The sequence below is a fragment of the Humulus lupulus genome, chromosome 5 (assembly GCF_963169125.1).
Source record: "Humulus lupulus chromosome 5, drHumLupu1.1, whole genome shotgun sequence".
Lineage (NCBI taxonomy): Eukaryota > Viridiplantae > Streptophyta > Magnoliopsida > Rosales > Cannabaceae > Humulus > Humulus lupulus.
Window position 1 is genome coordinate 243,026,146 of NC_084797.1, and position 13,206 is coordinate 243,039,351.

General features: G+C 29.6%; 3 protein-coding genes across 6 annotated transcripts; 2 read left to right on the forward strand and 1 right to left on the reverse strand.

Annotated features, from left to right (window-relative positions):
• The first annotated feature begins 1,007 nt into the window (after positions 1–1,007).
• On the forward strand, positions 1,008–1,655 carry LOC133780196 (uncharacterized). Its single transcript, XM_062220066.1, has one exon. The coding sequence runs from the start codon at positions 1,008–1,010 to the stop codon at positions 1,653–1,655; it is 648 nt and encodes a 215-aa protein (XP_062076050.1).
• A 5,426-nt stretch (positions 1,656–7,081) lies between these two features.
• On the forward strand, positions 7,082–8,666 carry LOC133778667 (protein yippee-like At4g27745). 4 transcript variants are annotated; one of them, XM_062218666.1, is made up of 4 exons: positions 7,082–7,234; positions 7,641–7,721; positions 7,798–7,966; positions 8,225–8,666. In XM_062218666.1, exons 3-4 carry the CDS (start codon positions 7,874–7,876, stop codon positions 8,450–8,452), a joined length of 321 nt encoding a protein of 106 aa, XP_062074650.1. In that variant the 5' UTR covers positions 7,082–7,234; positions 7,641–7,721; positions 7,798–7,873; the 3' UTR covers positions 8,453–8,666. The 4 variants fall into 4 exon arrangements, with proteins under 4 accessions (XP_062074650.1, XP_062074649.1, XP_062074651.1 ...); XM_062218665.1 differs by having other exon boundaries at positions 7,814–7,966; XM_062218667.1 differs by lacking the exon at positions 7,641–7,721 and having other exon boundaries at positions 7,097–7,234.
• Positions 8,667–8,963: 297 nt separating this feature from the next.
• On the reverse strand, positions 8,964–12,488 carry LOC133778668 (probable serine/threonine-protein kinase WNK10). Its single transcript, XM_062218669.1, has 7 exons — positions 11,870–12,488; positions 11,407–11,444; positions 11,071–11,298; positions 10,768–10,988; positions 10,502–10,659; positions 9,963–10,401; positions 8,964–9,862 (listed from the first exon to the last, which is right to left on the reverse strand). The coding sequence occupies exons 1-7, from the start codon at positions 11,957–11,959 to the stop codon at positions 9,123–9,125; spliced, it is 1,914 nt and encodes a 637-aa protein (XP_062074653.1). The 5' UTR covers positions 11,960–12,488; the 3' UTR covers positions 8,964–9,122.
• Between the last annotated feature and the right edge of the window lie 718 nt (positions 12,489–13,206).

Consider the following 13,206-nt stretch of genomic DNA (forward strand, 5'->3'; position numbering starts at 1 on the left):
GGCTTAGTTACTTTTGTGTACTATTAATCAAATTTATTTTCGAAAAAATAAATAAACAAACGTGCTTATATATTATTTGTGATCAATTAACCAAAATAGTGCCATTGATTTTTTTTAGAATGAACAAATATGTTAAATTTTCATAAAATAAAAATAATACATTTATATTATCTTTAAAAAAATATTTAAAATGTTAGTATTGTTGATTGAATTATATTTATTTTATATTCTATATAACTTAATAAACAATTTAGTTTATTTAAAATAAATATGTGTAACATCACAAACAATATTCTTTACACGAAAAAACAATAATTGGAATTTTTGTTTATGTGATATGCTATTCAAGTTTTTTTTTTTTTTTTTGTGAATAATCTAGTGGTGTTGTCATAATGGGTAGTTGATTGATTGGTATAAATGAATTTATATTTGATACAAAATCATATATGGAAAGTTGCTTTTTTTTAAAAAAAAAAAAACTAAATAGGAAAGTGCAGTAATTGGTAGACGGACTTAATTATAGTAGTTATGTTTCATATTTAGTTATATATTGTATATTGTATATTATATTGTAAATAATATATTTAGTATGATTATAGAAGTTTCTTGAATTTTGTTGTACATATATAAAAAAAAAGCCTTAAATTATTAGAGTAGGGAATTATAATAGACAATTCGTATCAATTTATATTTAAGTTTACATATATAGAAAAATTGAAAAAAGTAAATATAATATTTATATTAATTTAAAATAGTTAAAATTAAGAAATTAAACATACGATATTTTAAATTGGATAGATCTTTTAATTATATCATGTACCAGATTTTTTTTTTAAAACTGAAATTCAAATTTTTTTTGATGATATGGAATCTATACCACCGACTATTTCTCATCTTATATAAATATATATATATATATGTATAGACCAATTTGATGCATAATACTTCTCTAATTATCATCTCAATTAAGTTTTTTCTATAATCAATTTCTTTTAATCTTCATAGTTATGGCTCTTCCCCAAGTTATGGCTCCTCCTCAATATGAAATATTGCCATATAATATTCCTGTTAGAATAGAAAGTGACACTCCCATATTTTTAATTCACTTATTTGTGAAGTTTACACGTCCCTTTAGACCGGAAGATTCTGTCACTTTCACAAATGTTGGATTGCTTTCACACGAGAAATTGACGGAGAACGACAATACTAATGCCAAAGTTGCCATAGATAACTTGCTTGCAGAAGTTAACGCCCCTTCTTCTTTATTTTTTCTCACGAATGAAATTATTAATTATGGTCTGAAGATGTGGAACGACAAAGATCATAATTTGAGTATTAAAGTGGATGTTGATGTTTTTGTTGATGAACTACCTCCAACATCTAATGATGACAGCAACGACAATGACGAGGATCATGCATATGATATGGATGATGTTCCTATTAATTTCGTGGCAGCAAGTGAAAAGTCAATCGAGAAATTGGAGAAAGTGCAAATTAAAGATGATCAAGTTTCGTGCTCCATTTGTTTGGAGAATATGTCAGTTGGTTTGGAAGCTACTAGATTATTTTGTGGACATAGATATCATGAAGAATGTATTGTCGAGTGGCTACAAATTAGTAAATTTTGTCCATTGTGTCGAGATGAGTTAGCTTAGTAGTTGTATGGTTAGAAGAACATAAAAATATCTTTAAGTAGAGATGTAGAAGGGAACTAATGCATGTAAAGCCTATCATCTAAAAGCATATGTTTATAATTTTTCTATTTGGGGTGATTACTTCAAAATTAGATGGATAAAGATAATGAATAAAGTTTGTTTATCTCATATTGTATTTGCCTTGTTTTAATTATACGTTTTAAAAAATATTTTTGTTGATCCATATAAAATTAACCATTCTATAACATATATCAGCTTGAATAAATTAAATAATAAGTAAATCTACAAATTATACTCTTCCAATCTCTCATATATCTATCACGTGTAATGATATGTGCACCTAAATTACTGTGTGTAATATTTTGGTGTAGATTTTGAGTACATATCATTATTCTAGCTATCACATAGCCAATAGTAACTAATTGAATTCATACATCAAGCATGTCATATCCTAACAAGTGTATATATATTTAGATACATAATTCAATTAAAAAAAAACAATTACCTTAAATGATATTTTAAAACCTTTGTTTAAGCTTGGGTATCATTCTCCCATGGGAATAACTTTTTTTATTAGATCCTCAAACTAAGAAAAGCTAATGGAAAGAAAGAAGAGGCTAAAAACATGAAATGCAAAGTGAGATTTTGGTAGTAATACTCTTCAAAAATATGACACCATAATTAGGGTTGCAATTTTCCAAGGCAAAGGCTGCTATAATAATCACTTGCATGAAAAGCTCATCAAAGGCACTTTTGTCCCCAAAAAGTGCAACCAAGTTGGTCAATACATTTTGCTTTGTTCAACACCAATAACTTTGCTCTTCACATTGAAATTGAGTGAGGAAATGGCTAAGGATTTCAAAGAGAATTGAATCGAATCAAAGAGAAAACAAGAGAGACTACACCTTCTTTGAAATGTTCCTCCATCTATGATGAAGTCTAAGAGGTTTTGACCATAAGCACCCATGAAAAGGAATATGTAGAAAATAAACCATGGCTTGGAAACCTCCAAAATAATAGGGATATGTCATTAATTCAAAAAAAAAAAAAGAGAGAAAAAATCATTGTATAGGCCCCATTTGGTAATTTGTTTTTAAATAGTTTTCTTATTAAATAATTAAAATTTTGAAACCAAAACAGAAAAACTTGTTTGGTAAGTTAATTTCATTTTTTTATTTTTTAAAATTTATGAAATTTTGAAAACAAGATTTTCATACTTTTTAAAAAAAATTAAAACCTATTTTTATTTCTTCTTTCTCCTTCTCGTAGCCACACAAGAGCCCACTCTCAATGGTTTCTGAGCTTTCTCAAGCATCAATGGCTTCCCGTAGCTCTCTCCAAGCTTGGACAATTATCGTGAGATTGAGTAAAGATATTATTTGATTGTTATAACTGGTATAATATTTTTCTTTAAGTTTGAACAGTTATTAGTTCATATTTATTTTATTTTATTATGTAGACTTTATTGATTTTGTATTTTCTCATAGATAGATATTGAGTTTTGAGATTGTTGGGATATTATTAATATGACTTTTTTTACAATGATTTTCTTATTTTCTTAAAATAGTGGTCACAAAAAATATATTTATTTTTTAGTTTAGAAAATAAAAATATGTTTACCAAACCTGTTTTTTTATCCTTCAAACAAAAAATAAAAAGAAAAGTTATCAAATGCATTTTTAATTTATAAAAATAAAAAAAAAACATAAAACAAAAATATATTTTTATTTTTGAGTTTAAAAAATTTTAAAACAAAAATTTCAACATTGAATGTGAATGTGAAAAGAATAAAATTAGTAAAGCGTTTCTAATTTACATTGAATTAATGTAAATCAATTCCTTACTAGAAAAAGTGAATATCAAACACATCAATTTTATTGGAATATTTACCCTTACACACGATATAATATAAATAATTACTAATTTGAAATTGATATTTTAATATACCCATATTATAATATTTATTAACCTAAATAACACACATTCAAATTTTATTTATTTATTATACCTATTTATTTCCTTATTTAATTGATTTGCTTTATAAATCATTTTTCCTTTTTTTTTTTTGCCTTTAACGATTGATTTGGTATATTGAATGTTGAATCCCTAATTTTTTGGGGTTTGGTATGGTATCCAACAACACAAATAACAATCTTTGTAATCTATAATATTCATTATATATAATTAATTGTAGTCAATATCAAAATTGTGTAAAAGCCTATTATACTTGTATTAGATTGAGTTGAAACATTGAAAGAAAATTAGAATAAGCAATGATTAACTACAAAATGGTATCCAAAATATTTGGTCTCTACTTTTTATATTTTGAAATTTACGACAAGTGCCATATTTGATATGTGGCTGGTTTGAATGTTACACATTATTTTTTGCTAATAACTAAAAATAAGGGAAATTACTATAAATTAATAATTAGTTAATATAATATTCTAAAAAAGTGTGATTATGTTAGTGATTAATTTACGGGAAAGTGTAACAATAACTTATTCTTTTTGTTATGGATAATAATTTATGTTAGTGATAACAAAGCTGATTAGTATAGATATGCAAACTGCCCTTTTATTCTAGTTGTAACATAATAATAATAATAATAATAATAATAATAAATGAAAAGCAAATGATTATGATTGCATTCAATTAAAATTTATTATTATTATTATTTTTCAGATTTTTTTAATTTTGATATTTCAAAAATATCTTTTTAATCGCACCGCCTCACTTTCTTATCAAAGTCATTATTATTTTTTTCTATATATATTCACACAACACACAGATTCTTTCCCTAACATTAATCATAAAAAAACTCTCTTCTCAACTCTTTCTTCTCATTTAAATGGCTCCCCAAGTATTTGGTTATTTTTATTATGACATATTGCCAAATCCAAATCCAATTCCAATAGAAAGTGCCACTCCTGTATTTATAATTCACACTTCTACGGAGATTATACAACGGACTTCCAATGAAATCTTCACAAACGATTTATATCTTTCACACGAGACACTGATGAAGGAGGACAATACCGATGCTAAAAATGCTATAAGTTTCTCGCTTCAACAAGTTAAAATTCGTCCTCTATCTTTTCTAATCGATGAAATTTATGATTACGGTCTGAATATGTGGACCGACACAAATACTCATCTGAGTATAAAAGTGAAAATTAATATTTTGATTGGTGAACAACCTCCTCAATTGTCTAATGATTACGACGACAATTATGCTATGGATGATACTGCTATTAATTTTGTGGCGGCGAGTAAAAGTTCAATTGAAAGATTGGAGAAGGTGCATATCAAGGATAATCAAGCTTCATGTTCGATTTGTATGGAAGACATTTTGGTTGGTTTGGAAGCTATCGCATTACCCTGTGCACACAAATATCATCAAAAATGTATTGTTGAATGGCTACAAACTAGTAAATTTTGTCCATTATGTCGATTTGAGATATAGCTTTTAGATCACTTTTAGGAAGAATATTTGTTATTCTTAGGTAGCCTATGATCAGTTTTATTTATTTCAAAACTGGATTGATAATTCATGAATGAAGTTTGTATTTGTTTTCTTTACAAGTTTTAGAAAGAATTTTTGTTATTCTATAATGGTGTGTTTGTATTTAAATTTACAATATTATAATATATCTCTTAAAAATCAGCAAGAATAACGGACAGATAAAAATAAGTTTCTAAAAATATTTTTTAAAATGGGTAATTTTTTTATTTTTGAGAGAGTGAAAAGAATTTTTAACTTTTTAAAAAAAAAATCATGAAGATCTTGTCTACCACCCAAATATAAATATATTCTAATTATGGCCTTCATTTAAATTTTAAATAAGAAAAGTATACATGAATAATAATAATGATAATGATAAAAATAATAATTTTGATATTTATTCCATTATCATCCAATATTAATAGATAATAATCTTTAAAAAGTTATTATTTTTAATTAAGAAGTGCAAAGTGATTTAGTATTTTTAAATTATAAATTATACAGGTAAAAAAATCATAAAAAATAATGAAAATTATAGTGGCTAATTTTGTCTAACAAAATTTTATAATGCTCGTTAAAATAAATTTGGAAAATTTACCAAGGATTTATTTTAAAATGTCTAAAGAGAAACCATTTATAATATTATATTTTAATCGTAAAATAATTTAGAAAAGTTATGGAAAATCACTACAAAAAATCTTAGTTTTAGTCACAATAAATTTTGGGACTAAAAACAAAAAATTTGTGACTAAAAAAATCATCTTACTTATGTCATCACTAAAAAGTCCGTGGTTAAAAGTATTAGTCACAAAAATCACAATTTGTTGTCACTAAATGTATTTTTAGTCACAACAAACTTTATTACTAAAAATAATAGGTTGTGACTAAAACTACATTAGTGACAACTTGTGATTAAGTATGACTTTTTAGTTACAAGTAATTTTTTGTTGTTACTAAAAGTGACATTTAGTCACACAAAATATATGTTGTGACTAAAAATTTGTCACTAAAAGTTATCTTTTTTTGTAGTGAAAAATAATTTAATTAATATGTATAGTTAAGAATTATAAATTTTTATTAATTAAAAATTGTTAAAAAAATTAAAGACCCATAAATTTATTTTTACAAGAGAGACTAGAGAGAAAAAGAGCAAAAGAGTAGGGCTGATCATTGGGCAGGTTGATCGGGTTACAAGATATTTTTACCCGTCCAATGTCATAATCGGATTAGCAAAAGTGAACTCGTAACTTGCCCAATTAAGAAAAAAATAAATTTAATCCGTCCAATAATTTGGGCGGGTTGGTTGGGTCAACCCGCCCAAATCGAAGTGGTATTTTTTTTGGGCGGGTTGGTCGAGTCAACCCACCCAAACCGAAGTTGTATTTTTTTTTTCTTTTAAATACTAGTATTAATAGTGTGAAGTTTATCTTTTTAAGCTTAAAACAATATTTTTTTAAAATATAAATTTAATTAAGTATATATGTAAATTTAATATATTTATTTAAATGTATTAAAAATAATAAATTAATAATAAGTTCTTAATTGAGCGAGTTTGGTTATATTGGGCGGGTTGATACTTATTTTCAACCCGTCCAATGTAACATTTGGGTGGTTTAAATTTTGGTCGGTTTATTCGGGTTGCGTTTTTCGGCAATTTTTTCGGGTTGGTTTGAGCAGATTATTCAAGTTGTAAAAATTTATGCATCTACAAAAGAGCAAAAGAGTAGTCTAGAGAAAGGGAGGGGTGAATTGAAGATCATCACTGAGTCAGTGATTAACTGGACTGAGTTACTGACAGGCAACTCGGTTCCATTTTGGAACCTTTCCCAATTTCCACAAACGACAATGGTGAACTCCCTCATTTGAATTAAACGCAATGTCGTTTCACCGAACAAACTTCGTGTCCATCTTGTCTTCTTTTTCCATTAAAAAGAAAAAGAAAAAAAAGAAAGCAAAATTCAGAGAGACGATTCTAACCATTTCTGAATTTAGTGAGCTTAGAGAACCCTAACACTCTCTCTCTCTCTCTTCGAGTCTCATCAGCGAGAAACCAATATGAAAAATTCTCTACCAGGTAAGTAAAACAACATCAAACTCCTCTTCTTATGTTCATCAAGATTTGTTGTCGTATACTGATCCGAGCAAATTATAATTCAAGACTGATATTTCATAATCATAGAAAAAGATTGGTTTTTTCATATGGGGGTTTACTCATGTTTGTGAAACTGAAAATACCCAGATCATCAAGTTTTTAATGTCTAAAAACCATTTTCTATTTTTGATACTACACTTTTCTGGTGGTGCTGATGTTTTGTTTGGTTCTTAAAATGGGTTGCTTTTGCTATAAGTGTTATTACTATTTTAAAACTTCTGACAGTGTTGGTGTCCTTTTCAATTACCATTTATATCTCTTTCCATGTCATTAATGGCTTTAATCAGATGACATTATTATTCTAACAAACTCAATTGTGTTGCCACAGCCTCTACAGATTATTGGCCCCAATTTTAGTCGGTTGTGATAATCTTATTAGTACATTTGTTGTTGAAAAAAAAGAAAGAAGGTGAGGCTGTGGCTTATATTGATCTTTTCAATTTTGAATTATATGGTTTTTTTTCCTCAATATTGATTATACTTAGGTGTTGCTCTCAAAAGGGTCTTCATTTTGGGTGGTTTGCAAGCTGGTCTTTGTTTTGTTATAGTCTTCCAACACTGATGGCAGACTTGGTTGGGCCGAGGCTGTACAGTTGCTGCAATTGCCGGAATCATGTTGCTCTTCACGACGATGTCATTTCTAAAGCTTTTCAGGTGAACTACTTAGTGTTGATTTTACTTCAAGTTAAACCAAACCATACTCTATTAGGTGAAAATCCTTTAAATTTTCTGATGGAACACAAGCCAAATAACATTAGGTGAACTAAGCTATGTTAGTTGTAATGTGTTTAAGGGTGAGAGGTATTGTACCTTGTGTGATCGTTGGGTATGTGGGATCAGATCAGCTTGTTTTAGTTCTGTTATTAGTATTACTGCAAGCATTGAAAAAAACCTTGATATGATGATGTTTAGGGAAGGAATGGCCGAGCCTTTCTGTTCTCTCATGCGATGAACGTCATGGTGGGGGCTAAAGAGGACAGGCAACTAATGACTGGTCTCCATACGGTTGCTGATGTCTACTGCTCTGATTGCCGAGAAGTGCTTGGTTGGAAGTACGAAAGAGCCTACGAAGAAACGCAGAAATACAAGGAAGGAAAGTTCATACTCGAGAAATCGAAAATAGTAAAGGAAAACTGGTAGTTAACAATGGTGGATTCATGGTAGTTGACAATGGAGGATTTTGATTTTTCCATCAAGATATTGGTGAGTGTGTAAAGGTTACTCGTACGTACTTGTATTCTCATAAACTGAAAATATCTTTAGGTCATTGGTCATGGTTGTGCATTGTTCTTGTGTGGATATTTGTATTGGATTGGATGATTTGTTTTGTTAATAAAATGTGAATAACTCTCAATTAAGCTTGTTGTGTTGATCGAACAAGTGAATCTCTTCAGAGAAATTGATTGTGTTTGACTTCAAGGATAACCACTCAATCTTGAAATTTGATTATGGGAGCCTCAGAGGCAGAAAGCACACACATTTTCTAAAATTTTGCTTAATGAAGACTTTGAGTTCCTTCTACTTTTAGTATCCATAGATCTTTTCATTAAGCTCGTTTGGGTCTCAAATAACGATTCTGGCGTTTTAAAAAAAAACTTCAGTGCAAGGGAAAAAGGGGAAATTCATTTTTTAAAATGAAATAACAAATCAATGAATTATAATATTCAATAATAATTAAAGAAAACCAGTGAAATTCATCACATTTTAAAGAAACGAACAAATAATGAAAACAAATCATTCCCACAATGTAATCAGGGAAAATATTGAGTTAAAAGAAGAAGCAAGAATCAAACAAATCAAGCAAAAAAAATTAAGCAGCAGCTACTTTTTTCTTCATTATCCACTTCTTTTTCGAATTTTCTATAGCTTGTTCCCTCAGTTTCAAGAGTTCAAGACAATATTGCTGATACTGAGTGTCGATTGCATCAAGCTCCTGCTTTAGCTCATAATAATGATTGTTCTCTCCAAGAGACAAGGAGCGTATGCTTGACAAGCTAAAATTTTCCCATAAGTCAGAGCATGAATCATAATAGGAGAGCGCAGAGCTCTTTCCGGTCACATTGATCACCACAGATTCACCAAGTTTACCTTCACGACTACTCTCTTCCTGCTCATGATTGTACTCATCTCCTTCTGGTCCCTTGAGGAGTTCATCAAGTTTGTACGACTCCAAAGCTTTAAAATTATTTTCACCATACTCGGCTGATATATTTGAACCTTGGTTTTCTTGATTTTCCACTTGCCTCAGTTCGAGAATATGATGCCTGTCAATATCGTGGGAAAAACACGCGATCAATCCTGAATCCCAAGAACATCTTTCGTCATTTAGAAGTAAAGAACAATCCCCAGTTGAGCTATTTGTTCCAGTTGACAAGGTTCCAGAGGCAACTTTCCAGCTGGGCACGAGCTCCCCGATTAAGTTGTCAATCAACATAGCTATGACACTAATATCTTCATTCGAGAGATCAAGTTGCTCAACCATCTCTCCAGCAATTGAGACCGTGGTGTCAGAATCAAGATAGAATGCGAAATGGATATTCCTTACCCGGCCTGTTGTTAAAACAGAACAAAATTTACACTTGCACTTTAATGAAGAAATACAAGAAACAAACTAAAACACAAATAAAGCTTTTGAATCACAGATACCTACCACAAGCATCAGCAATGCGCAAAGTTAATGAAATTGTATTATCATCATCTTTCTTCCCCATTAACCTGAATTCATTATTCTGAGTGTACTTCCATAGTTCTGCACTCGAAATACTAGACATGCCACCGGCACTTCTCACAACTGAACCAATAGACTGCTTTTTGCTGATAGAGTCTACGTCCATTGGGCGACATTCAGAGCGTTGTGGTTCACAATTCATTGGAAAACATTGAGCACGTGGCGAGTTAACTAATTCAGGGGTGACAGTAGGTATCCCTTTAGGTTTCTGATTCAGATTCACAGGAGTTTCCGTAGCAAGAAATGGATCTTTCAAAAGCTCAATTGCAGGCAATCTCATAGATGCAGGAACCAGACACTTCTCTATGAACTGCTTGACTTCAGGATTATTAACTTTGCTAAGGGAAGCTGGCTTTATTCCCTGCAAAAAGAAAGAAAAAAAAGGGTCAAATGGACCATTATTATTTATTAATCAATTATGTAAAAACTGAGTTTTCAAATTTAGGCAATCAGCGACTTACATTGGTAACCTTCTTAAAAATCTGAGCTGGATTTCTGCATTCACTGTAAGGGTATTCACATGTAACCATTTCTAACATGCACAAGCCAAAAGAATATATGTCGACGAGTTCATTGTACTCCTCTTCGTAAAGCTCTGGAGCCATAAACTCAGGAGTGCCTGGACAAAAGAAAAGGATCACAGCTTTCAGATGAATAATTTATCCAATATCATACACGAATAGAATGAAAAATGTTACTAAATATCCAATTCATAGAGTCAAATTACCAATAACACTGCGGGCAGTGGGCTGCTGCATGACTATTGCCAATCCAAGATCTCCAATTTTAACTTCTCCAGTATTTCCATTAACAAATATGTTGTCACATTTTAAATCTCTATGGATAATACAAGGATTGTGAGAGTGCAAATAGTGTAATCCTCGTAGAATCTGTCTAGCCCAATTCTTGATAGCTTTCATATCAACATTTTTGTGCTTCTTACGGTACCTATATTCAAATGTAACAATAAATAAAACAAGATACCTGGTAAAGGCAAAGAACAACTGAACAAAAAGTTAACAAAACTCACATTCTTAAACTGCCAGATGTAAACAGCTCCGTTATCATATTGATAGTCTTGTTCGTATCATCCACCCATGAGTAACAAAACTTCATAATATTTTCATGTTTCAGTGACTTGAGCAGATGAACCTCTGAATACAATCTTTCCAACTGGTCCGGTGTCTGCATTAAATCCTCAATGCTCACTTGGTTCCAAGCTACCTCTACTCCATCAACTTCATCAAATGCCTTATATCTGATGCAGAAAAAAAAAATTTGCCACATGAAATCAGTTGACACTAGACAGAAATTTCTTGCCAAAAAATAATTGAAATTTCAATAATAAGTAAAGTAGGATCCATACACAGTCTTGAATGCTCCCCTCCCCAAGACTTCTCCATACTGTAATCATACACGAAAAATTATATCAAAATCCAATAAATTCATATACAAAACCAATAAACCATGAAAGCAAGTATGAAATTACAACACCAAATATTAACAATACATATTGTACCAAACAAAATTCTATCAGTCATGATACTCGGGTCAAATTAGTTCAATCAGTTAACATCCACTAGCTTCAAAATTCTAAATAGACAGCAATATTTCGACAATGATAAAAATACCGACATAGCATAGAATGATTAAAAAGACTAAAAAAAATGCACCAGGAAATTAGATTGGATAATAAAGCTACAAAAGTTTCAATCGTTATTGCTACTAATTGATATAAAAACTAGTTCTCTACCGTTTCAAAGTAAAATTAAAGTATAAAATTTAAATAAAAAATGAAAAAATTCAATACAGAATTCTCCATTCCATACCCGCAAATACCGTCCAGTTGGATCCTTCTCCACAATATCATCAAACCCAGAATCCAAAGTTCCACGTGTCACAGCTGCACGCATATCCATACCAAACCCCACGAAAAAAGAAGAAGAAGAAGAAGAAAAAGAAAAGGAAATCTTTTGGAGGGGCAAAGAGAAAAGGAAAAAAAATCAAACTAGAATCTCAATCGCTATTAGAGAACCTTTATCCTGGCAGAAGCAATAGAACGAAGGCACTTTTCAGAGAATGCTTCACTAGCGGCGGAGTAGGAATCGAATGCCGATCGGACGCGGAACCGGCAGCCGACAAAACAAACACGGAAAGACCCAAATCCCATACCGAAATTTCTAAAATCAACGAAGCTCGAAACTTTCAAGTCTAACCCAGGCTCAGCCGTAGCTTTATCAGCATATTTTGGACCATAAAATTCTTGAATAAAAACCTAAAATCAAAGCCTAATTGAACCAATATAAACAAAAACCAGAGCGAGAGAAAGAGAATTGGAACCCTCAAATTTCAGAGCGGAAACCAATTGAAGGGAAATTAGGGTTCGATTATGAGAATTGGGAAATTTTTTTCAAAAGAAAAAACTAACAAAGAAGGAAAAAGGTTTGGTGTTGAAAAAACAAAAGGCGATTCTTGTATTTATCTACGCGATTATATTCCACGCCTACTTCAGCGCGTTGACTTATAATTTTTTTTTTTTTTTTTAAATTTTTGGTATCTTTTTAACTGAAAAACAATATTGCGAAACTTACTCTTTATCAATCAAAGAAGATAAGTAATTAATTTCAATTTTAAATGAGTCATTTATTAAATTAAATTAGAGAATCTAGATCAAATAAATAAAGAATGCTAATTAATTAAAAATCTACAATTTATATTTAATGTTTAATTAGGTGGTATTTATCCTTAAAAAAAGGTGATTTTAATTTTTTCTTAACATTTAAAAATTTTAAAATATGATTTGTAAGTATATTAAATTAGAGATTGATCGATAAAATATATTCACTTAAGATTTTTTTCGGTCAAAATTAATTTTGATAAGATACTTTTTATTAATTTATTTAAAACTAGTTATTTATATTTTAAAATTAAAATAGATATTTAAACAAAATAAATAATAATATTATAAAAATGGTACATATAATATATGTAAAATTAAGTAGACCATTTAGTCTTTTGTCATTATTATTTTGGCTGAAATTTAAAGTATAATTATTTATAGTGTTTTTTTTTTCAAAATTGCTTATTTTTAAAAGTTATTTTGTACTTTAGTCTAGTTTTAATAATTATTTGTAAAATGGTCTCTCATAATTTAGATAATTAGTAA